Source organism: Tachyglossus aculeatus, chromosome 16 (genome assembly GCF_015852505.1).
Source record: "Tachyglossus aculeatus isolate mTacAcu1 chromosome 16, mTacAcu1.pri, whole genome shotgun sequence".
In the NCBI taxonomy this organism is placed as follows: domain Eukaryota; kingdom Metazoa; phylum Chordata; class Mammalia; order Monotremata; family Tachyglossidae; genus Tachyglossus; species Tachyglossus aculeatus.
Window position 1 is genome coordinate 11,766,391 of NC_052081.1, and position 23,442 is coordinate 11,789,832.

Consider the following 23,442-nt stretch of genomic DNA (forward strand, 5'->3'; position numbering starts at 1 on the left):
ACTTACTATGTGCAGAGCACTGTTCTAAGTGCTAGGGAGGTTACAGGGTGATCAGATTGTCCCATGGGGGGCTCACAGTCTTAATCCTCATTTTACAGATGAGGTAACTGAGGCCCAGAGAAGTTAAGTGACTTGCCCAAAGTCACACAGCTGACAATTGGCGTAGCCAGGATTTGAACCCATGACCTCTGACTCCAAAGCCAGTGCTCTTTCCACTGAGCCACGCTGCTTCTCTCAGTGCCCATTTCTAAAGAAAGTAAGGCTTCAGTTCAAATTTGAAGCTTGTGTTCCACATTGTGGTTAAGGAGAGCCGTGGCGCTCTGTGAATCTATAAATTGTTCCTGCTGTGCAAAGTGGCAGGGAATAACTCTGTAGGGAAGGGAATCAGGAGAAGAAGATAACAATGTTCCTTGTTTCATGATCAGAGCTAGAAAAAAAAACAAGCAGAGATTTAAATCACTAAGGGATATAATGTTGATTATTAAGGGCTTACTATGTGTTAAGCCCAAAGGTACGAGGTAATAAGATTGAGCATAGTCCCTGCCCCACTTGAGGCCAAAAATCCATTCAATCATTGGTATTTGTTGAGCAGTTACTTGTGTGCAGAGGGCTGTACTAAGCGCTTTAGAAGCAGTGTGCCCTAATGGAAAGAGCATGAACCTGTAGGTCAGAGGACCTGGGTTCTAATCCTAGCTCCACCACTTATCTGCTGTGTGACCTTGGGCAACTCATTTAATGTCTCTGTGCTTCAGCTTTCTCATCTATAAAATAGGGATTAAATCCTACTCCCTCCTAGTTAGACTGGGAACCCCATTTGGTACAGGGACTGTATCCACCCTGATTATCTTGTATCTACCCCAGCATTTGGTTCTGTGATTGGTACATAGTAAGTGCTTAACAAGTACCATAATTATTATTTTTATTACAGTATAATAGAGTTGGTACTCACGATCCCTGCCCCAAGGAGCCTACAGTCTAAAAGTAAGGAGAGCAGATGTCTTATTCCCATTTTATTGAGGAGGAAACTGGAACAGAGAGAGGTTAATTGACTTGCCCAAGATTACACGGCAAGTCAGTGGCAGAGCTGGGATTAGAACTCAGTCTCCTGACTCCCAGCGCCATTCTCTTTCCACTAGGCCCTGTGGCCCCCAGGAGGTTAAAGTAGGCACTAAGGAATCAAATGCAGATATATATGGGCACTTACTGAAGACAGGGCACTCATGTCGGACACACATGCACAGTTCTAAATGATTTGCCAGCCAGTCAGTCATATTTATTTAGTGCTTACTGGGTACTAAGCGCTTGGGAAAGTATAATGCAACAGTAAACAGATACATTCCATACCCACAACATGCTTACAGTCTAGTCACATACCCAGGAAGAGAACTGGCAGACACAGAGGTATCAAGCACCTGGATAGAACTTCTGGGTTGGGGCAAGGCTTGGCACTGGCCGCTCCCTACTTGTTGGCCCTTTGAGTCCCCAAGCCTCATGACGGTCCTCCGGAACCCAAGTCACAGAAGTGAGGTGGCCTCGGTGGGGGCCATTCCAAGCAGCTAGCACTCCTGGAGTGGATCCGGCCCCCAGCAGCTTACCCGAGTTCAGAGGGGGCCACGGAGTGGGGCCGGGCAAGTTTTGGGGAACCTGTTGTGCTTGGAGCCACCCAACTCTGGGGAAGAGCCAGGTGTCTGCTCTGTGGAAGTATTCCTGAGGCCCTGCCCTTCCCAGGCACCTGAAACCCAGGCTTGACAGGCTGGAGTATTTGGGGTTCTGTACAACCTGCACACATGTGTTCACAGGTGGAAGGATGCGGCTTTCCCAGGGTGGCATTGCCCCTCTAGGCAGCTGCAGAAAAAGCTCCCAGGAAGGGTCCAGGATCTCTGCAGGTCCTGGCACCAGGTTGCACAAAGACACATCTGGCTGGAGCCACAGAGATGGCAGCATCCTTTCCCCTGCCTGGCCCCATCCTAGATGGGGCTAACAGGGATGTGCTCCTAGAACTAACTCATGCACAGTCATATGGGCAGTCTCTGCTGTTTCAAGTTGCCCTGTTCTCCCAAAGATGCAGGGGAGAATAGGCCTCAGTGCAATCTATTCTGAGCATGTGGTTTCCTGAAGTTCTTGTCACAACATGCATTTTTTAATTATGAAGAGTCAGAGCCCTCAATTCCCATTGCCCCACATAGCACAGTTTTGCAAACAGGGTGTTTTCCAAGAAAGCTGCTCCAGTGTTACGGGAGGTTTTACTGTTTAGGAGCAAGCTGTCAGATTAGCACCCAAAACTTAGAACCTTCTGGTTCTCCCCTCCTTTGTGGTCTAGCATTGAGATATCATTGTAATACTTTTTGAGAGGCTCTAGCCCCTGCTGCCAAGAGTTTGGAATGGAAGGATCTTTGGAAATAAATCAGAGCTCTGGGAAGGAAAGAGACCTCACTTCATAGCTAAACTGTGGCAGAGGTCAAGGAGTGTGTCCTGTCTTCCTTCTCCCCGCTTCCTAACTGAATGATGTTTCCTCTGCCGGGCTGAGGGATGGAATTTGGCTAGCTCTAGTGCGAGCTTAGATTCCTCCCCAAGTTCTTGGGAATGAGTTTAGCTGGAGTTTCTGAATCCTCCAGCTTGACCGCTGCTTTGGCGAAGAGATTAACCATAGAGGGTGGTAAAGCTCCTCTTCTCCTAATGATAGTAATAGTGATTTTTTTATGGCATTTATTAAGCGCTTACTATGTGTAAAGCACTGTTCTAAGCGCTGGGGAGGTTACAAGGTGATCAGGTTGTCCCACGGGAGGCTCACAGTCTTAATCCCCATTTTACAGATGAGGTAACTGAGGCCTAGAGAAGTTAAGTGACTTGCCCAAAGTCACATAGCTGACAATTGGCGGAGCCGGGATTTGAACCCATGAACTCTGACTCCAAAGCCGTTTTCTCTTTCCACTAAGCCACGCTGCTTCTGATATTTGCTAAGTGCTTATTATATGCTGGGGTAGATAAAAGATAATCAGTTTGGGTGCAGTCCCTGCTCCACCTGGGGCTTGTCTCAGTAGGAGGGAGAATAGGTATTCAATCCCCATTTTACAAATGAGGAAAATAAGGCACAGGGAAGTGACTTGCCCAAGGTCACACAGTAGGCAAGTGGTGGACTAGGTATTGTTAAGTGCTTACTGTGTGTCAAACACTGTTCTATGTGCCGTACTAGATACAAGTTTATCAGGTTGGACACAGTCCTTGCCCCACGTGGGGCTTGCAGTCCCAGTAGGAGGGAGTACAGGTATTTCCCACTTTACAGGTGAAGAAACAGAGGCGCAGAGAAGGGAAGTGGCCTGTCCAGATCACTTAATTCCCAGGCTTATACTTTTTCCACTAGGCTATACTGTTTCCACTCCTCCTAGGGGAGTTTGGGAGATCTACTTTGCCACCAGCATGTTTCGAGCCAGCTGGTCCCCTGGGGGGTGTACTTACAGCCAATCCTGAATGAGTGGAATATCAAATTTGGGCTTCCAAGGTGAGGGACTGTAAGCTCCTTGTGTGAAGGGATACTGCCTATCAACTATCTGTCTATTGTACTTTCCCAAGCGCTCACTGTAGTACTCTGCTCTTTGTAAGTGCTCAAAAAATATCACCGATTGGTTGGGGAGCATTCTTGGTTTGATACTTCTGGAAGTTTGGCTGCTCAGCTCCCAACAACCTCCAGCTTCGGTCCAATTTGAGTTCTTTAAGCACCCTGCTTACCCGCTAAGCCTTTTGAACCTGTGAATCCTTCTGTCCAGTGTGGTCTGTGGTCTTGAAGCAGTTTTTCTTCTGGGAAGGCAGCTTTCCTTTTAGATGAATGTAGAAAAATCTCTCAGAATATCTCCTTGAGCCCAGTGCAAGTGCCTGCTGCAGTTGTGGAGTGGAAACCACTGCCTTTTCAGCTTCAGACACAATCACATTATTAAAGTGCAAGGCAGTCTGGTTCCTGGAACAGTCATTTTCCCCCCTGGTTTTTTTCCTCCTCTTTCAGAGGCTTTCCATATTCCCATTTTTTTCCCCAAACACTTAAACACTTTTATACCAGTCACCGAACATCTATTTAGTGACAGTGTTTTGAGTGCAGAAGTATTAGGCATATGACAAGATCATTTGTTAGGAAATTTATCAAGGTGAATATACTGTAGAGGTAAGAAGGGCAATGAGGTGGGTGGGGGGAGAGAGAAGGAGAGAGAAGTCTGCTTCACTTCTCAGAATCATCACTCCTATTGTTTTGGGTTTTTTTGGCCTGTTGGCTTGTGGCTGTGGCAAGATTAAAAAAATTATGTGATTTTTGTTAGCAGCAAAGGGAATTTCCTCCCAGTGGTGTCATCGGTGTCATCTAGAGGAGATCTAATTACCCGGGGGATTTATTTAAACCAAGTTTTCATGTGAATTTAAAGGAATGCTAAGAGCCTGTTGATCAACAGAACTGAGTCCACTGGGCTGTGTAGTACAGAGGCAGGGTTATGCCAGTCAGGGCAAAGCTCTTGTGGGGATTAGTTCTTGTACCTTCTCCATGGCTTTCTTTGTCTTTCATTCATTAGATTTTTAAGTCTTTTCAGGGAGTAGGTGTAATGGCAGGCCCGTCTTCTTGACAGCCAGAGAGAGAGAGAGAGTGCAGCTGCCTGTCAGATGGTGAATTTGAACAGAGACAACGTTGTCATGGTGACAGCAAGTTGCATCCCAGTGCCATGGAAACCAAAGTTAGAAAACTGATGTTAAGGCAAAAGACTCACATGATGTATTTTTTTTGTTTTGTTTTAAAAAAAGAAAAGGGGTTTGTTTTTTCCATCTGAATGATTTGAAAAGGTTGAGTTGGGAGGAAAAGGAGCTGGCTAGATAAAGAGGAAGAACCGTGTGGAGTTTGTGACTCCTTTTACAGAGCTGTCCATTTGGCAGGGATGTATGGTGGGGTGAGTGGTCAAGGCCATAAATCAAAGACATGTATCTGGGCTGTAGAGGGCTTGGTGCCTTCCTAATTTGTGAAGGTGACACCTAGGACACTTGTGTGTTCCCTGCCCTCCCCCAAGAGAGGGGCATGGGTGGTGAACTGTGAAGCAGGGATTATAGAAGATGGTGACTTCTCCCCTTCACTTCTGACTCACCTCAGGCAATATCCCTGGACAAAGAACTTTAGAAAATTCAGGCATTCAGAGACAAAGGTGCTCTTTATGATTGCTGCATTTCTTAGGCCAAGGGAAGTTCCCAGATTGATCGTGCTTGGTCTTTTCTTGGTGATTGAGTCATCTCTTTCCTCATTTGGCTTCTCTCCAACACACCTCCCCTTCCTAATTCTTGTTTTCCTCTTTCCCATCCTGTTCTTCCCCATCCTGTCCTCAGCACAACTTGCAGAACTCCAGGGCTCACACAAAAGGTAAAGAATGGCTTTAGTAGGACAGCATGCTTCTGCCTGAGCTGGCTTGAGGTCTGATAGAAGGAAGATGTGGGACAAATTTACCTGGCAGTTCTGAGTGGGGAGGAAGAAGAGTAATATAATCTTTTTGGAGTGATGGGTGGGAAGAGGCTGTAGTTCTGTTAGGAAAGGACCTGAGGTCTTGATTCCACCTCTGGTTCTTGACTCCCGGGGTTAAGGTTGAAAGCCAAGTCCTCTCTGTTGGGATGAGAATGGTTTCCAGGCTTCGGTTTGTTTCAGGCCCGGTTTCCTATCTCTCTGTCTTTCCTGACCTAACAGAATAGATGTTTTTGTTTTGTGTGGTATTTATTAGGCATTTACTATATGTCAAACACTGTTCTAAATGCTGGGGCGATACAAGTTAATTAGGTCAGATGCAATCCCTGTCCCACATGGGTCTCACAGTCTAAATAGGAGAGAGAACAGCTCTCCGTTTTAAATCCCCATTTTACAGCTGAGAAAATTGAGGCACAGAGAAATTAAAGTGACTTGCCCAGATCATACTGCAAGTGATTGGCAGAGCTAGGATTAGAATCCAGGTCCTCTGATTCCCAGCCTGTACTCTTTCCAGTAGGCCATGTTTCTTCCCCAGCTGGCTTGGGAGAGGATGGGCATGACCTCACCGACATGAGCTCATGGCTTTTTGCATCCTGGCGTGGTAGAGGCTGGTGCCATGCATCTGTGTGGGCAAAGTCTTTCTCCCCCTAGCCCCCACCATACACGGCCTCACCATGGCCTTGGGGTTGATTAATGACCCTCCCAATCACTTGGAGAGATTGCATCAGGGCCATCCGTCCTAGTCCTCTGGGGCTCATCTCTGGGTTAATTTCCTGCATTAGCAAGAGAGTCTGGGCTAAACAGCTCCGGGGGGTGGGGGCGCGCGCGCGCGCGCGCGCGCGTGTGTGTGTGTGTGTGTGTGTGTGTGTGTGTGTAAAAGAAAGGAAGAGAGGGAAAACGTGTGGGCTTGGGCTCCAAACCTGAACCCAGATAAGGCCACTGGTTTGTAGGCCTCATTAACACACTAAGCGTATTCCCCGCACAGGTTAGCCGGAAGATATGGGGTCCCAGTGGCCAGAGCCATGGTGCAGAGGACTTGGAGGTGGGAGCGGCAGTGGCCTCTCTTTTGGGTGTCTTCAGGAGCCCTTGCTGGTGATAACCGAAGCTGAGGAGAGGCTTGGGAAGTAGTGGGAGGAGCGGGGCAGGCCTGGTGGGTAGGTTGCGTGGGAGTGGTTCCGTTAGGTGTGGCTTGAGGGCAGCCGGTCAGCTTACCATGCCAAGGGAAGGGAGAGGCAGAAATGTACCTCTTGAGGACACGGCAGAGATCCCTGCTCCCCCGGGAGCCCATTGAAAGGTCGGTGCAGCTCCAAACCACAAAGCATTTAGACGGGAAGGGGTAGGCGAGCTCAGTGCCTCTCTGGCCCCGTGCTCATCTCCCTGCCCCCAGACCCTGGCATGGAGCCACATCCTCTTGGTGCTCTGGAGGACTGAAACCTGTTAGCGCACTTGGCCTGGTTGGGTTCAGCAGGCCCAGGCTTCGGGAAGTCCCTGACGGGAAGAGAGGGAGAAGGAGAGGTGTCTGGCCTGGCCTGGCTCCCCTTCAGCCCTTTCCTCTTCTCTGAGCTCGCAGTTCACCGGGAAGGAAATGAACAAACGGCAGGTGTGCAGCCCAGCAGAGTTGCTCAAATTAGCTGAGTTGCTAAGGAAACAAGTCAACTGTTCAAGGGAAAGAGCGTTGGGTAAAGGAGATAAATCAATAAGCGACCCTATTTTTATCATTTCCCTAATGATTGTCTTGGAGCCGCTAGACAGGGAAGGGAGAGAGCAGGAGAGATGAGGGCCGTAATTACTGGGCTCAGAGGGTCGTCGGGGTGGCGGGCCGGAGGTTGGAGCATTAGTGCAATTAATTAGGAGACAGAGAGAGAAGAGAAGGGCCCACCTTCTCGCCTGCTGGGGAAGGAGCGTGCCACCTAGGTCTTTGTCTTGGTAGGTTTGGGCAGCACCTTTCGTGTTGCCTTCTGGCCCCAGAGCCCCATCTCTTTTATCAGAGAGTGCTCTCCCCTAGGGGCTGGAGGCCCCCCACCCCAGGCCCAGTGCTTGAAGAGATGCTAGCCAGGAGGGAGAGTTTTGGTCAGGCAGGCTGGGCTGCCTGGGAGTTTGGGGACTTACTGTGAGCAGGAGCCCCGGAACTCACTCCTTTTGAGCAGCCAGTGGAGAGAGGGGCACCGCGATCAGCCCCTAACCCATTCGTCAGGTGCTGACCCTCTGCACCCCCCCCCCCCCCACCAGTCTTGAGTTCTAAGGTGGCCAACCGTACACCTCCTTGCCTGTGTTCTCCTCCTCCTGGCTGTGGTCACCCAGGCTAAGCATAGTAGATCGAGATCATGACAGCAAGTGATGGTGACTCTTGGGCTCTGACAGTTGGTGAGGGGCAGGCGACAGCTGGAGGGTGGGGCTGGGTGCAGCGTGGCACTGTCGGGCAGCCCTGCGGTGACCACATAGGCACACGAGACGGCTGCTCCCCGGGGCCTGCCTCACCTGCAGTGTCAGCAGCACCGAGCACATTCACTTTAAGCTGGTGTTAATTGCTTGCAGGTTTTCACGGGGTGGGGGGGCGGGGGGAAGCACAGGGGGAAACAAGCTGACAACGGTTGCCAGTTCCTGACTGGATCAGCAAGAAAGCAGGAGTGTCTTCAGCTCATAAATTCACAGTTGCCTATCCCTGACCCTCAATTCTTCTCATCCCCAGTGTAAGCAGGAGGTTCACCAAGCAGATTTGTTGCTTCCACGTGTGGGTGTTGGCTTTAGGGCCGGTTTTAGGGCCTGAATTTTCTCTGTCTGTCTTCCCTGGTCCCTCTCTGCCTTTCCCGGTCCCTCTCTGTTCTGCATCCTGGGTTCGGTGAAGGGACTGGCTCAGGGAATCCTGGGGACACTCCTCTACTTTTCCAGGCAGATGGTTGGATCTGACTCTTGGGATCCCTGCCTCCCTGGATGGGGTTCTGCCCCTTTCCTGCTTCTCCGGGGCACAATAACACATGACCACACCCTGGATCTTGTGTTCTGGCCTCTTGGGGGATGAAGTGGGAACTCAGGGGAAAGTGGTGGGGAGGGTCTGAGATGTGGTCAGTTCTCCTGGCCCCGTGAATGATTGTGCCTTTGTGGGCAGGGAATGTCCCAAGCGCTGAGTACAGTGCTGTGCACACAAGTGCTCAATAAATATGATTGAATGATTGTGTCTCCCATGGACCTGGCTGGTCAGCAGCAGGCAGGGGATAGAAGGGAATGGAGTTGTGGCTTCCTCCGTCAGTGCTCTTCTGATGCTCAGTAGGGTGAGCATCCCTATGTGGATGCTGGGACTTTACCCAGGGGATAAAGTTAACTCCTTTCTTCCCCTACTCCTCCCCACCCAAACTCTGAAACATTTTTGGCCAAGATTTAGCCTGGTGTCTCAATTGGGGGGCAGAGAAGCCAGTGGGATATTTTGGGGTTGCATCTCATCTCCCACTCAATCCCAGTTCCTGGGGCTCTGCCATACCCTAAGGCCAAGCTGGTTCGGATCCCGGGCGCAGATCTCACCTCGGCGAATCCAACCTCGTGTCCCAGGCCCAGCCAGCCTCAGGCTCTGCCCCAGTGCTGGTTGGATGGACCGGGTGCTCAGAGAAATCATGGCTTCTGCAGGAGGGTGGGGATGCAGAGAGAAGGTCACTGAATTAATTTCAGGAAATCCAGAGGCATCTTACAGACATTTGCATATTGAGCTGAGGCGTCCTCCCTCCCGAGTATGTAAAGTAAAATGTAATTAGTGCTTCACATTGGTATTCAGGGGGCGAGAGAAGCTTGATTTAGCTTTCCTCTCCCTTCACTTGGTTCAGGGCCACCAGACCTGCCATGGATGGGAAATTAGATTCTTAGGACCACCCCTCCCCCACAGCAGTAGCTTTCTGAGGAAGAGGAATTTGAGGTCTTTCCCTGGCATGGTGGGGGTGGGGGAATTGTTAGCCTTGGGCAGGTGTCAACCTGGGAGTTCCCTGAGAGGAGCTGGGGATTGCTCTTCCTTATTCCCCTCTCCCTTTCCAACAGTTGTCTGCCTCTGCCACCACAGTGACCAGCCAGGACAGAGAGTCAGTGTGTATGTTAAGGGTGGATGAGAGAGAGAGAGAGAGAGAGAGAGTGTGTGTGTGTGTGTGTGTGTGTGTGTGTGCGCACGCATGCGCACACGTGTGCACACTTGTGCCAGGACAAATGCCATTACTTCTCACAGGGATTGGAGATGTTTCCCTGTGCCTGGCTGCAGAATGAGAATGATCCCATGCATCCAATAACGCTTTTGTGATGCTTTCTTTTCAGGATTGAAATAATGAAAAATGGAGGGCTGAGATAAGAGTGGAGGGCTGAGCAAGAGGAATTCAAAGTCCCTGTAGTTAGAGCAGGCCACATAAGTTTACCCAAGGCTGACAGTACTCCAGGATTTCTTCGGGCAGCCCTCTGTGGTAACTGAGTCTGTCCAGCTCCAGGCCCTACTCGGGAGAGCAAACTTACAAAGAGAGCAGAGATCCCTGGGGCCACAGGGATGGACCATTGGGAAAGATGGTTACTTTCTTCAACTTCTTTTTGTGAGACAGGCTCAGTAGCCTAGAGGGAGGGCATGCTGATGCAAACAAAAATTGTGGGCAGGTGAATGTTTGCATTTATTTACATAGCTGGTTTACAAGTTGGTTCTCTGTCCATGGTGCTTTTGCCCCTTAACTTCACCATCTCCCATTCACGCCGTTTGAGTACATGATCTTGGCCACAATTATTGCGAACTGCATTGTCCTGGCTCTGGAACAGCATCTCCCCGAAGATGACAAGACTCCCATGTCACGGAGGCTGGTAAGTATTGGTCTCTCCCTTCCATCTCTCCAGGAACAGAAGAGTTGGATTGGCCCTCTTGGCAGAAGCTGGATGTTGAGATGTTGAAATGACCAATTCTTTTTAGGTGGTGAGCCCCACAAGGGACAGGGCCTGTGATTAATTTCCACCTGAAAGCTCTCCCAGCACTTAATACAGTGCTTTGCACACAATAAGCTCTTAATAAACACTGTTACTACTATTAGTTTAGTAGTGCTTAGTACAGTGCTCTGCACACAGTAAGTACTCAATAAATATGATTGAATGAATTAGTTGGAGATGACCAAGCAGACTGTGCAGACTAGAATTCAACTTTCCACTGAAATTGACAGGCAGTTAAGGGGGAAGGGAGTGGGATTTTTTCACAAGGACTTATATTGAATGTACCCCAGCACTCAGTAAGGTTGTTTGCACATAGTATGCATTTACCAAATATGATTATTATTATCGTTTTATGTGGAGGACTCTTAAATTGGAGCAGAGAGGAGTGCACAGGAGGTTTTTCCATTAAAACTTGAAGCAATGGCAGAAGTGGAAATGGTTTACTCAAGGAACCCTGACTATGGAAACATTTGTTTAGTCTTTTACATATATTTGCATAAATTATGTCAGCCTCTACTCTTCTTAATGCAGTTTTACTCTCTTTGGAGAGGTGGCATAGGGGAAGGGATCTTTCCACTGGCATCTTGTCCTTGCCTCTTTCCTTTCTGCCATTGAAAGGTGGCAGAGTGACCTCACTGAGCCAAAATGCCTAAGGATTCAAGCAGATGTGGACTTGATGCAGATCCACACAAGTATTTTTTATTCTAGAGGTGATTAGGTAGTGGTGGGGATGGGGGAGCCTTCTGGGTTTCTCCCAATATCCATCCTCCCCATTCCATTCCAAGCCTTCCAAGTTATTCACTCGGTATCTCAGCCAGCCTGAGATGTGTAGAGTTCTCACCCTTTCTGGGAGTTCCTGCATCAGCTCACATGTAGAGTTGGCACTGACTTGGGCCGCAGATAGTGTTACCAGTGGCATCTCGCTGGGTCCCAAGGAAGAGGCCAGGGAAATAGTTTAGAAGGCCAAACCCCAATAACAGGATAAGCAAGAAAGGCAATGAGGCCAGCTGTCTCTGTTCCCTCCCCTTACCACCGTGCCTACTCTCCACCCACAGGAGAAGACGGAGCCTTATTTCATCGGGATCTTTTGCTTTGAAGCTGGAATCAAAATTGTGGCCCTCGGATTCATCTTCCACAAGGGCTCTTATCTCCGCAACGGCTGGAACGTCATGGACTTCATCGTGGTTCTCAGCGGGTAAGTGTCTGGGGGCTGCCGTGGGGCCAAGAGACTGATGAAGTGGCTTGTGGGACAATCTCAAAGACGGCGATTCTTCTGGGGCCGGTTTGGGGAGAAGGAGCTCTGGGAGGCGAGCCCCAAGGGGTTTTGGCCTTGGGCTCCCGAACAGTAGTTCGGTGGAAAGATCTGATCTTCGCACGGCCACAAATGTATTAAGCACGAGGGCTAAGCAGTTCTCTGAGAGGGGTAAAGCCATTGTTGGATGGGTGACTGCCACTCGATTTACTTCCGATGGTGACTGGTTTGTGGTTCTTGCCTCTGAGGAATGGAAAGAGCTCCTGCTTCTTTCTGGTTCTGTGGGGAGAGGCTTCTGAGGGGAAGGATAGAGAGAGCATTGATTGATTAATTGATTGAGAATGGCTCTCCAGGGCAGATTCCTGATGTGGGGAGGGGAGGAGAGAAATTTCCTGATGAGCCCTGCACTCCATTGAAAATGTTGGTTTTTGTGAATTGCTGTTACAGTCAGTATTGGTGATGGCTGAGGTCTGTGGGGGCAGGCCCTGTGAGGTGGGAAGGATGGGTGTGGCCTCTCACTCTGACCAGCTCTCTGTGTCTATCTGTGATTCCTGCAAGGAAGCAGAGCTGGACAGGCCAGAGAGGCAAGCCAGGGCTGTTAAGCAGGTGATAGAGGGTCCTCATTGCTCGCCTCAGTCTAACAATCTAAGGGTTGGAGGGAAAGACAAGATTGCTCTCCCCACAGGGAACAGGGAGGAAGATAGGATCCAGGGATATTGAAGAGGGTGGCAGGTCGGAATATGATTCCCTATAGTCCTTGTTATAGGTGATGGATTTGAAATGTCATTTGAAAGGGATGAATTAAGTTTAACTGGTTGGTTTGGAAAAGGGTAGAAAACCTTGATGTAGAAATGTTTTGAGTATCACTTTTAGTGTAATCTACAACTTTTTCTAGGCCTGCCATCCTAACCCAACAAGAAATCAGACGTTCTTTCTGGCCAAGTGAGATTACGTGTGTAAACATGCTTTTCAATTTCCTGGTGGTTGGGGAAAGGGTTCTGTGGGGACTCCAGACAGGAAGGCGTGCGGTCAGCAAAGTGTGTGGTTTGGGGAGATGTAGGGGGTGGGAAGTGTGTGGTGACTGTGTTGGGATTTGGGGTGAACTGGCCACCTTCTGTTAGTAATGGAATAAATTCCTCCCAGTTTCTGGAGCAGATTCCCCTGCAACATAAGCACAGATGAGAGAGTGGAAGGGGGGAAGCTGGAACATGCACGTTGGCTGCTGTGGAAGCTCTTCGTGCACATGCTCCAAGTGCACATGCTCCAAGCCCCGGCACTTGAGCTGAGCATGCATATTGGGGTCTATTCCAAAACCTCTCTGTGCACATGCTCCAAACCCAGACCCTGGAGCTGAGACAGTTGACGACCATGATGCTCCATTCCCACAGGGAGGGTCTGGCAGCAGATCCTCAAAGATTCATGGAGCACCCCCCCCCCCACCACACCTCTCAAGAATGAGGTTCTTCAGACATGTTACCGTTTACATTCCACTGTGTGGCGGGGAACTGGTTTCTAGGTGGCATGTTCTGAGCTGGGTGGAGTTGGGCTCCATTGGGTGCTGGAAGGGGTTTGAAGGGAGAAGTCTGGGATGAAGGAGGTTCAGGGCAGGGCTGATGGGAGAGGTCATCTTTGGCATAGCTGCAATGCTAGTAATGTCTAGTCTGGGTGTGCAGCAGAGGCCTGGCAGGACTGGGAGTCCCACCCTGGCCCCGCTCCCTCTAAAGTGGCTGGGGATGTGAATGGGCAAATGTGTAGCCCAAGAGGAATGGTGCCCTGTGGGCCCCCGGGCCTTGGGCAGCCGCTCCTGGCAAAGACTGCGCTCAGCTCCATCATGGTGTTTTCCTTCTCTGTTCATTGCTGCTGCTCCCGGAGCCTGAAGGAGCTTACGCTTGGGCTTTCCTATTGAGTCCCTGTGCTAGGTCTGTGCCAATGGGATTGTTCTCTCTCTTCCTCCTTCCTGCCATCCTCCCACGTGGTCTTGGGAGTTCCTGATCTCTTCCTGCCTCTCCAGGTTCCCGCTGGGCCCACATCCCCCTGTGTGGAACAATTTCAGGGAGAGAGGGCCACCGCAAAGTCTCAGGCCCCTCTTGTGGGCAGACACCAGGCTCCTTCCACTCCCGGGGGTCTTGGCTGATGGCTGTCAGTTTCCACCTGATCTCCAAGTGCCACCTCACACTTCCCACCCCTGAGCAGGAGTAGCGACAGGTACGCAGGCTCAGAGGCAGTGTAAGTTCCCACCTCCGGCTGGGTGACAGCGTGGCTGTGGCAGGGAGGGGAGGGCCAGGAAGGAAAAGTGGCAGAAGAGCCAACTCTTCTGAGGAGCAGCTCCAGTAGGACCCCAAGATTGCCTCCACCTTTTGCTCCGCTCTCCACCTCTTAGCTCTCAGTCAACCTCCTGCCCTTGCTCCTGCCCCTGCCCCTGGAAGCGTAGCAGGGGGAGGGCCCCCAGGTCCTGGCCCTGGGAGGTGTATTTCATGGAGGTGTTTACTTTTTCCTGAGTAGGAATCTGTGTGGGCTCTCGTAGCCTGGGCTACTGTATGGTCTTAGATCAACTCTAGATGCCAACTCTCTTGGCAGCCCATTGGAGAAGATGCTCTCTCTGTCTGGGTGTGGGGAGAGCCTCCAGGGCCCAGGTGGAAGGGAGATGCGGGGCCTGGAGGGGCCTTCCCTACCCCAGCTCTTCTCCTTCCTGCCACGTGGAGGTGACCATGGCAAGTCTGGAGTGTCTCTCCAGCAGCCCAAAGTCCAGAAAGTAAGGGGGACGGGCCCTCTCGTCCTCCACTCAGCCTGCGCTGGCAGAAGATGGTCAAGGTCTGACTCAGCCTGGCGGACATTGACACATTCCCAGTGGCTCTGCCATGCTCGTCTGTGCTCCGGGCCTTTGGCCGGGGGAGTCAAATTCCCTAGACTGGGCCATGGGTGCCAGGCTCTCAGTCTGACCTGTTGGTAGCTCTGCAGCCTTGGGCACCCGGGCTTGTTGATCAGATTTGAAGGCAACACCTGATGAGCACTCTTCAGCACTGGCCATTGAAAGGGGTTCATTTCCAAGGTGGGGCGGGAGGGAAGAAAGTGGGAGACTGAGACAAGGATGGCGTGGCCTGCCCATTACCCCCATACCAGGGGCCTAGAATCCCTTTCCCTTTTGGACTCCCTTCTCCACTGTACTTCTCTACTGGCCTCTCTTTGTCGAAGAGAAAGTCCTAATTTACCCAGAGGCCTGCAGGGCTTCTCTGGGACTGGGGGCAATAAGAGAAGAGAGCGGAATATGAGCCTCCCATCCCTGACTCAGGAAGAGCAGGTTGGAGCAGAGGGTGAGATAGAAAGAGACTGCAGAGGATCTGGGAGCTGTCATAGTGCATCACTTAGTTTCTCGTCAGTGGCGCATACACTATATATCACTTTGAAGATTGTTGGTAGGAGGACAATATCTGATGCTAAATATATATTGACGGGTATTTTTAGAGGCTTCTGTAAGAGGCTGCCCTAATAGATGAGTTCCTCGGGCAGGAGATGATCGAGGAAATCACCCAAGTGTTTTCTCTCCTGTCATGGGGGAGAGCAGGGGTGGGGGTGGCAGTGCAACCCCCCCCGGGGCCCCAGCCCTATTGAAGTAACTTGTGGTGGTGCCACAGTGACTCTCAGGGCCTACGGAGTACTTCCTGCCAATGAGAACCACCAGGCTCTGCAGGTGTCATCCAGGGTGGGAAGAAGAGACAGAGGAAAGGTGGGTTGGGTCCCTATTTTACGGAGTGGGATGCTGAGGCCCAGTGAGAGAACTCAAGGTCCCTGAGCTGGGATAGTAGTTTGAGGTTCTGGCCCCCTAATTAACCTACTGGGTTTTGGTGCTTTTCTTATTGCAGCCTGGATATGAGTGTTTTTCTCTTGGATTAACTACTTCCAGCGTTGTCTGGTGGGAAGAGCATGGGACCAGGAATCCAGGAGACCTGGGTTCAAATTCCAATTCCACCACTTTCCTGCTGGGTGACCTTGGGCCAGTCACTTAACCTTTCATTGTCTCAGTTTCTTCCTCCTTAAAATGAGGATAATGGGGACCTGTTCTCCCTCCCTCTTAAGTTATTAATCTTGTGAAGGATGAGATCTGAGTCTTCACTGATTGTGCTAAGCACTGAAGTAAACATGAGACAGTGATTGAACCGTAGCAGGTGCTTAATAAGCATCATCATTGTCATTATTGTTCTCAGTGAATGCCTTTTCTTCTACACGGTCACCCTCCTTGATTGCGTCCCTAAAATAGTTTCCAAAACTTAGTAGGGGTTGGGGAGCCTTGCAGGTGAGATGGAAGCTCAGGTTAGGGGCTGATTTGGATGTTTACCTATGGGAAGAGGGAATGGTGTAGGCGAAGGGGGCAATTTCGCCTGGTCCCAGCCTTCCATGCTTTCCTCCTCTGCTCAGCTCCTTGCAGAAGGTACCGACCTCTTTGCTGGTTCCTGCCCCTGGCCCCATAATATGAGTGGGTGAAGGAGATGGAGTCCTTGAGAGCAGTGTGGCCTATTGAAGAGAGCACGGGCCTTCAGTCTGGGAGCCTTGGGAAAACAGGAGAGTGGTTTTAAAAGCCGTGTTGAAAGGCGGGAAAGGGAAATGTGGGACAGCATTTAAAGATGGTGGGGAGGAGGGTGGAGAGGGTGAGGCCAAGGAGCAGGGATGGGGGAGGGGTTAGCTGATTACCAGTTGGGGTCACCAGGAGTGTTGCCCCGTCCATTTACTTCGAATATAGTAAAAGCCAGCCACCACTGTGTGCAATGCATTATACCAAGTGCTTGAGAAAGTACAACAGAGAGAAGGAGCGCAGAGTCTAGGAAAGAGTCTAGGCCTAGAAGTTTGGGGATCAGGCTCTTCCTCTTGTCTGTTGTGTGACCTTGGACAAGTCACTTAACTTCTCTGTGCCTCAGTTTTCTCAACTGGAAATTAGGAATTAAATACCTGTTCCTCCTCCCACTTGGAGTGTGAGCCCTGTGTGGTACAGAAACTGTCTGTTCTGGTTACTGTCTATTGATCCTGTGTGGCTTAGTGGATAGAGCCCGGGCTTGGGAGGCAGAAGATCATGGGTCCTAATCCTGGCTCCACCATTTATCTGCTGTGTGACCTTGGGCAAGTCACTTCACTTACCTTGTCTGTAAAATGGGGATTGAAATTGTGAGCCCCATGTGAGACAGGGCCTGTGTCCAGCCCAATTTGCTTGTATCCATCCCAGCAGTTAGTACAGTGCCTCGCATATAGTACGTGCTTAACAAATACCATAGTTATAAGAAGCAGTGTGGCTCAATGAAAAGAGCATGGGCTTGGGAGTCAGAGGACCTGGATTCTAATCCCAGCTCTGCCACTTGTCTGTAGTGTGATCTTGGGCAAGCCACCTAACCTCTTTGTGCCTCAGTTACCTCATCTGTAAAATGGGGATTAAGACTGTGAGCCCCACGTGGAATAACCTGATTACCGTGTATCTACCCCAGCACTTAGAGCAGTGCTCAGCATGTAGTAAGCACTTAACAAATACCATAATTATTATTTATTATTATTACAGTGCCTAGTACACAGTAAGTCCTTAACAAATATCATTATTATAATAATAATTATTATTGTTATTGACAGTCCCTACTCATGGAACTTACACCCTAATTGGAGAGATTGAATGTACAATCACATAAACACAGATGCACAAGCATTGAGAATGAGTGTAACTAATATGGGTGCCTTATACATTTTGGGGCTGGGGATCATAGGGAAAAGGCTTATTGGAGTAGGTGGGATTTCGGGAACACTTGCACTATGGGAAGGGCTGTTGCCTGATGGATTTGGGGAAGGAAGGGGGTTCTAGGCTGGCGGGGGCGTGCATGCTTGGCACATAGTAAGTGCCTAATAATAATAATAATTAAAAGGGAGAGTGAGGGGATTAAGGTGGAAGAGTTGGGAATTAGGAAGTTAGTGTGGGAAGAAGGAAGGGTATGAGCTGGGAATCATGAGTGATGAGAGCAGGTGCATGTGATAGGAAGAGTTGGTGGAGAGCCTTGACATCATCATGAAGAGTTTGTGTTTGTTGTGGAAGAAGATGGGATGCCAGAAGTGGAGTTTGAAGAGTGGGGAGAAGGGGGACAAGCAACATTTCGGGAAGATCCATGCAGCAACATGCAGGATGGATGGTAGTCGGGAAAAGCTGAAAGTGGGGAGATGGAAGCACTCAATCACCTTGCCCCCACTTCCTTACCTCTCAGACTTCCTACTACAGCCTATTCTACACACTTTGCTCCTTTGTCAGTCTATTCACTGTACCTCCATCTTGTCTACCTTGCCACCAACTCTCGCCCATGTCCTGCTTCTGGCCTGGAACTCCCTCCCTCCTCATAGCTGATAGGCGGTCACTCTCCCCACCTCCAAAGCCTTATTGAAAGCATGCTTCCTCCAAGAGACCTTCTCTAAGACCTCATTTCCTCTTCTCCCACTCCCACTTGGATTTGCACCCTTTATTCAGCTCTTCCTTAGCCCATCAGCACTTATATACCTATGCATAATTTATTTATATTAGTGTTTGTCTTCCCCCTCTAGACTGCAAGCTTACTGTGGTCAGGGAACGTGCCCACCAATTCTTAATATTGTACTCTCCAAGGCTCTTAGAACAGTGCTCTGCGTACAGTAAGTGCTCAATAAATACAGTTGAATGGGAGAATTGAATGACAGCCAGAACTTGAGGATGACACTAAGGTTTTGGGCTTCTGGGACAGGAAGGTGGCACTCTTATCGACGAAGATAGGAGAGGCTGGAGAAGGAACAGATTTGGGAGGGAAGGTGAGTAGTTCCGTTTTTGACACAAATTTGAGTTGTTGGCAAGATATCTAAGTGGTGGTATTCTAAAGACGCTGGGATTGTAGGTCAGATGAGAGGTCAGGGAATGACTGGTGGATATGGGAGTTGTCTGCATAGAGGTGGAAGTTGAAGCTGTGTGAGCAGACAGTGAGAAGACTAGAGGATCAGAACAGAGCCTTGTAAGAAGCCCACGGTGAGAGGAAGAGAGACTGAAGTGGAGCAGGCAGTCAGAGACATAAAATAACCAGGTCAATATTGAGTCAGCCTAACTGAGGCCTGATAGTTTGTCAGGATGAAGGGAATGGAAACGCTCTAATTCAATATACATACACTAATATTACTACTATTATTGCACCTATTTTATTGGTTCACTCTGCTTGATTGTAAGCTCCTTGAGGGCAGGGATCGTATCTACTAACTTCATGTGTCTACATTCAGAAAACACTCAAGTATTCTGCACTCAGGAAACATTAAAAAATACAGTTGATTGCTTGATTATCTATAATAGATTGGGTAAATAAACCTGGGTAATTTTGTTTTTTAAAAAATAGGGTACCCAGCCTTGCTGTGGAACCAATCCCCCATTTATAACTGCCTTCCTGCCTGGTAATTGGTTTCAATTTACAGTGTCTCAACTTTGACTTAAGACATGATTTCAAGAACAGATTGGGTTAAAAGTCCATACGTTGCCTGCACTTAGAAAACAATATATTTTTCTACCATTTGCTCCATTTTCTGGATTGATATCTGTTATTTTCCTCTCGAGTCTTCTCAGCTTTTTGCACTTTGGCTTCCCTGGCTTTCTCCTGGGTCAGGCAGTGGAGGAGACAGTTTCCTTCTTACCCAATCAATTGGTGGTATTTATTCCACATTTTCTGTGTGCTGAACACTGTACTGAGCCCTGGGAGAGTACAATACAACAGACCCCCTTCCCTTCTTTCCCGAACACTCTTGAAACAAAGAAACCAAGGCTTAAATATGAAATCCGCGGTGCTTGGCGGGCTGGCGGTGAGGGATGAGATTGCCACTCCTGCCTATCTTTGGCTCTGCCCGAAGTCAAGGCTGCCATTCTCCTGCAGTGGGATCTGGCTATTGATGACAGAATGGTGGACAGATGGACCTTGGGTCCCTGACATCCCCCACCGATCCCAGGTCTTTGGACAGTGACTGGGAGCTGGACTGACAGGCCATGTGGTTTCACCTGCCTTCTTACATCAGCATCACCATTTGCTAGCTTTTGCTGTGGCTGGAACCACTTGCGCTCCCACCCTCCTCCTCTCCCCACTTGCTTGGCTTGAGATGAAAATCCCTCCCAGGTTTGTCTCCCATATAGAAGAGCCCCGTTGTCCCTGGGTCACTTCCACATGGAAGGTAAGCAAGGGGTGGGACTAAAACAGGAGTGGGTTGAATGTGGCCTTCACTGGGGACCTGAAGCATAGTTTTGTTCAACTTGTTGGTCCTATGTTCCAACCCAACCTACAGACCTCATTTTGTTTTTGTTGTGTGCCAGAAATGTGCTGTGCCTGTATGGAACACAGACTTGGTCTCTTGCCCTCTGGGATCACAATCTAAGTAGCTCCCACTGGTACAAATAATGGTGCCGTTTTGTTGTGTATGGGCCTATTTTTAGCTCAGCGGAGAAAATCGAAAAAAACTGGTTTGCTGAGAACACTGTAATATGATTATTATGATTTTTGTTTCTCCAATAGAACAATAATCAAAAGATCAAGTCAACCCACGGACTTGTTTAGAAGATGGTTCTCTTTTCTGTGCTTCCCAAGCCCAAGACCCCTCCTGATGTGAAATTTGGAACTCATTCGAGTGCTAATAATCACGCTCAGAGTAACATCCAGAGTCCACATAGGAGCTCTGTAGGCTGAGCCCAAAGCCCTCTGGAGGCAGTGTCCCAAGTCATCCCTCCCATGAGGTGGGTTGTATTCTCCCCATTTTACAGATGGGGAAACTGCAGCACACAAAGGCCAAGTCAATTACCAGAGGGCAGAGGCTCAGAAGTTAGCCGGGTTTCTTTCCCTCCACTCTCCCAGGAACTTAGTGAGGCCAAGGTAGATTAACTGGGTGAAGAAGGGGAGATCCTGCCCTAGGCCAGAATGGAGTCAAGAGCCAGGGGGCCGATGGGGAATTGATTGGCATGTTCCTGAGGTGTCTAGAATGGACCCTCGTTTCTTGGGGCTAGTGTCACTGGGATCCGCAAGTAACTGCAGTCTGGGTCTTGGCACTTGGGGGCTGGTTCTTCCCCAAGGTCAGACCCTACTTGACTCCCAGTATTTCTAAAGCCCCTTTCTTTTGGCCAAGGTCTTTGCCTTTACTGCTGTCAGTTCTCCCCACTCCTGCCAACATGCCTTTGCAAAGAAGGATACTGAAACCAAGAAAAGAGCAGTGAGATGCTCGGGTCTGTCCAATGAGCCAGTGGCAGAGGCAAAGCCAAGGTGAAATCTCAAGTGCACCTCTCCAATTTGCTGGTTAGCCCCTGGGACCATTCCTTACCCTCCTCTGGAACACAGTGTCAGGGAAGGAATTGCTTGCTGTTCTGGCTCAGATTTCCTTCTCGTTGGGTTGGTTTTCTTCCCCAAGCCAGTAAGGTGCTCCACCTTCCTGCCCTTGACTCCTCAGTCAGGCAGTAGGTTTTTATTGAGCAGCCACCAGAGACCCTGGCAACAGACCCTGCCCTCAGGGAGCTGGCAGTCTAACGGGGCAGATAAACCCACTGAAATATAAACAAATACACTAATGGCAAGAGGGTGTTCACGGGAAGTAAGGGGCCATGGATGCTGGGGGGCTAGAGAATGGACGGGGTTAACCTGAGGACTTCCTGAAAGAGGTGGGAGTTGAATTATGGTTTACAAGTAGTTTGGTGAGCAGCCCGGGAGGGATAATTTTTTTTCTTGCTTCTGCGGTGACTTGAGCAAAGACTTGGAGGCTGTCAGGGCAGGGGTAGGGGTTGTTGGAGATCGTCCGCACCTTTCATTTTGGGTGAGCCTAAAGATGAGATTAGGTGGAAAGTGTGGATTGCAAAGTTTGGTGGGGGGCATTGGAGGCAGGGTTTTTTTGGGTTTTTTTGATTCCAAGGATGAAGAGAAGCAGGAGTAGTGGCACGATGTGGTCAAGGTGGAGGGAGTGGAAAATGATTGCAGCTGCAGTGGGCAATACATTTCGGAGCAGGGAGAAGCTGAGACCAGCTCTGGTAGTCCAGGCAAGACATGCTTGGTTCCCTGGTGAGAGAAAAGGAGGGGAATAGTCAGATCCAGGCCCCATTGCCGAGAAGGAAGTGGGAAGACTTGACAGTGGTCTGGGGTGGGTGAGAAATGGAAGACAGAGATGACGTCAGTGATGTCACCCAGGCGCCACACATGGAGGACTGGAAAGAGAGAGGTGCCGATCACAGGGCCGGGAAGGCTCATTGGTGCTGACCTCTGCACCATGGCTGCATTGGTCCCTGTCAGTGAAGGGAGAGCAGCCTGGATCTCTGGCAGCTTTGCATTGTTTTCTGTAGCTGTGGCAGCCTGTCCTGAGCCTACTGTGTGTAGGGCGCCGGACCAGGCTTCAAGAACTTACACCGTAAGTACAAGACTGAGCATTGGTAAGAGCGAGATGATTGGTGAGGAGCTTTGGAATCTGCAACTCATTGTCCTGGTTCTCTATGGGAAGAACGGGGGAGTGATGTGCCCCGAGCGGTGTGTCCGGAAGACCCCCAAGGGGTTGGCTGAAGACAGGAGGGCCCAGACTTGGGGAGATCAGTAAGGAGGCTTTCACCAGTAGATGATGAGAAGCCTAGAGCCAGCGCTGTGGCCAAAAGGGTGGAGCGGACTGGGAGGAGACAGGAAGTATTCTAGATGAAGAGCCAAGCTGGGAGTTTAAATGGAAGGTGGGAAGTGGTAAAAGAACTGCACTCAATAGTCAAATGGAGCCAGATCTCAGCCGTGCACACCGATGTGGGGGAACAGATTGATGCAGACCGACGATTCATTCCACATTGTGTGCGCTTAAAGGCTGTCCTTTGCTGCGCTCATGGCTTCCCACCTACAGCACCTGATGCTGTTTTTAATCGGTTTCTTGGCATCTCGATGTTCCTGAAGCCTCTGCTCCAGGATTGCATCCCGTCTCCCGTCACCAAATGCCAGCTCAGTATGCTTCTACTGTTGTTTCCCAACAGCCCCCAGCTAGTTCCTGTTGTTTAAGACTGCGCTTTACCCCCGCTTGTATGAGCCCCTGATCAGCTCACTATACAGCTGCTCCTTGTGTGTCCTGCTGCTATCTTTCCGTCATATAGTTCCTCCTCAGGAAAGCAGAGTTGCAGGAGCATTTCCTCAGTGCCAGCGAACTGACTGGTGGTAGTAGGCCTGTGTTGCCATTTGAGGCTGACCGACTCACTGGCAGTAGGGGGTGAAACAGCTCAAGAAGGTGGCTGAGCCTTTTGGGGAAGTTCAGGTCACTCTACCATATGGAGAAGTGGATGCCTTTTAACGGCCTTGGCCTCCACACAGTTTGGAAGGGGCATATAAGCCCCCCAAGCTCTCCCCCATTCGGCTCTGTCACTTCCTTCTCTTCTACCTTAGGAAGCCCTTTAAGAGATCTGTCTCTGACCCTCCTCCCCTCTCGCCCTCTGACTTCTTTCTAGCATGAAAAGCCACCAGGCTTCGCAAATTTGGATGGAAAACAGAAATGTTTTGTTTTGTTTTCCCTCCTGTTTGCTCAAAAATAAAGCCAAGCCAGCCAGTTCTTAGCCAAACGAGTCTAATTTTAAGATGCCGCGATGCTGTCCAGAGGATGTGTCATGCCTTGTCAAAGCCCCTTTAGCCACCGTCTGCTGGGGGAAAGCAGCAGCAGCCTGGCTCCAAGGGGAAGCAGGGTCACTGGGAACCTACTTCAGTGGCCTGGCTGGCGTGGGGCAGAGGTGGGACAAGGGGGTAGGGTTTTTCTCACCAACCCTGGAAAATTAGAATAGCTG

At 49.9% G+C, this 23,442-nt stretch overlaps 1 protein-coding gene across 2 annotated transcripts in view; it reads left to right on the forward strand.

Moving 5' to 3' along the window:
- CACNA1E (calcium voltage-gated channel subunit alpha1 E) overlaps nt 1-23,442 on the forward strand; it is a 263,235-nt gene that overhangs the window by 36,627 nt on the left and 203,166 nt on the right. For both annotated transcript variants that reach the window (XM_038757753.1, XM_038757754.1), the window contains exons 3-4: nt 10,183-10,288; nt 11,464-11,603. In XM_038757753.1, coding sequence (XP_038613681.1) covers nt 10,183-10,288; nt 11,464-11,603 — 246 coding nt within the window. The remainder of the gene's footprint in view (nt 1-10,182; nt 10,289-11,463; nt 11,604-23,442) is intronic.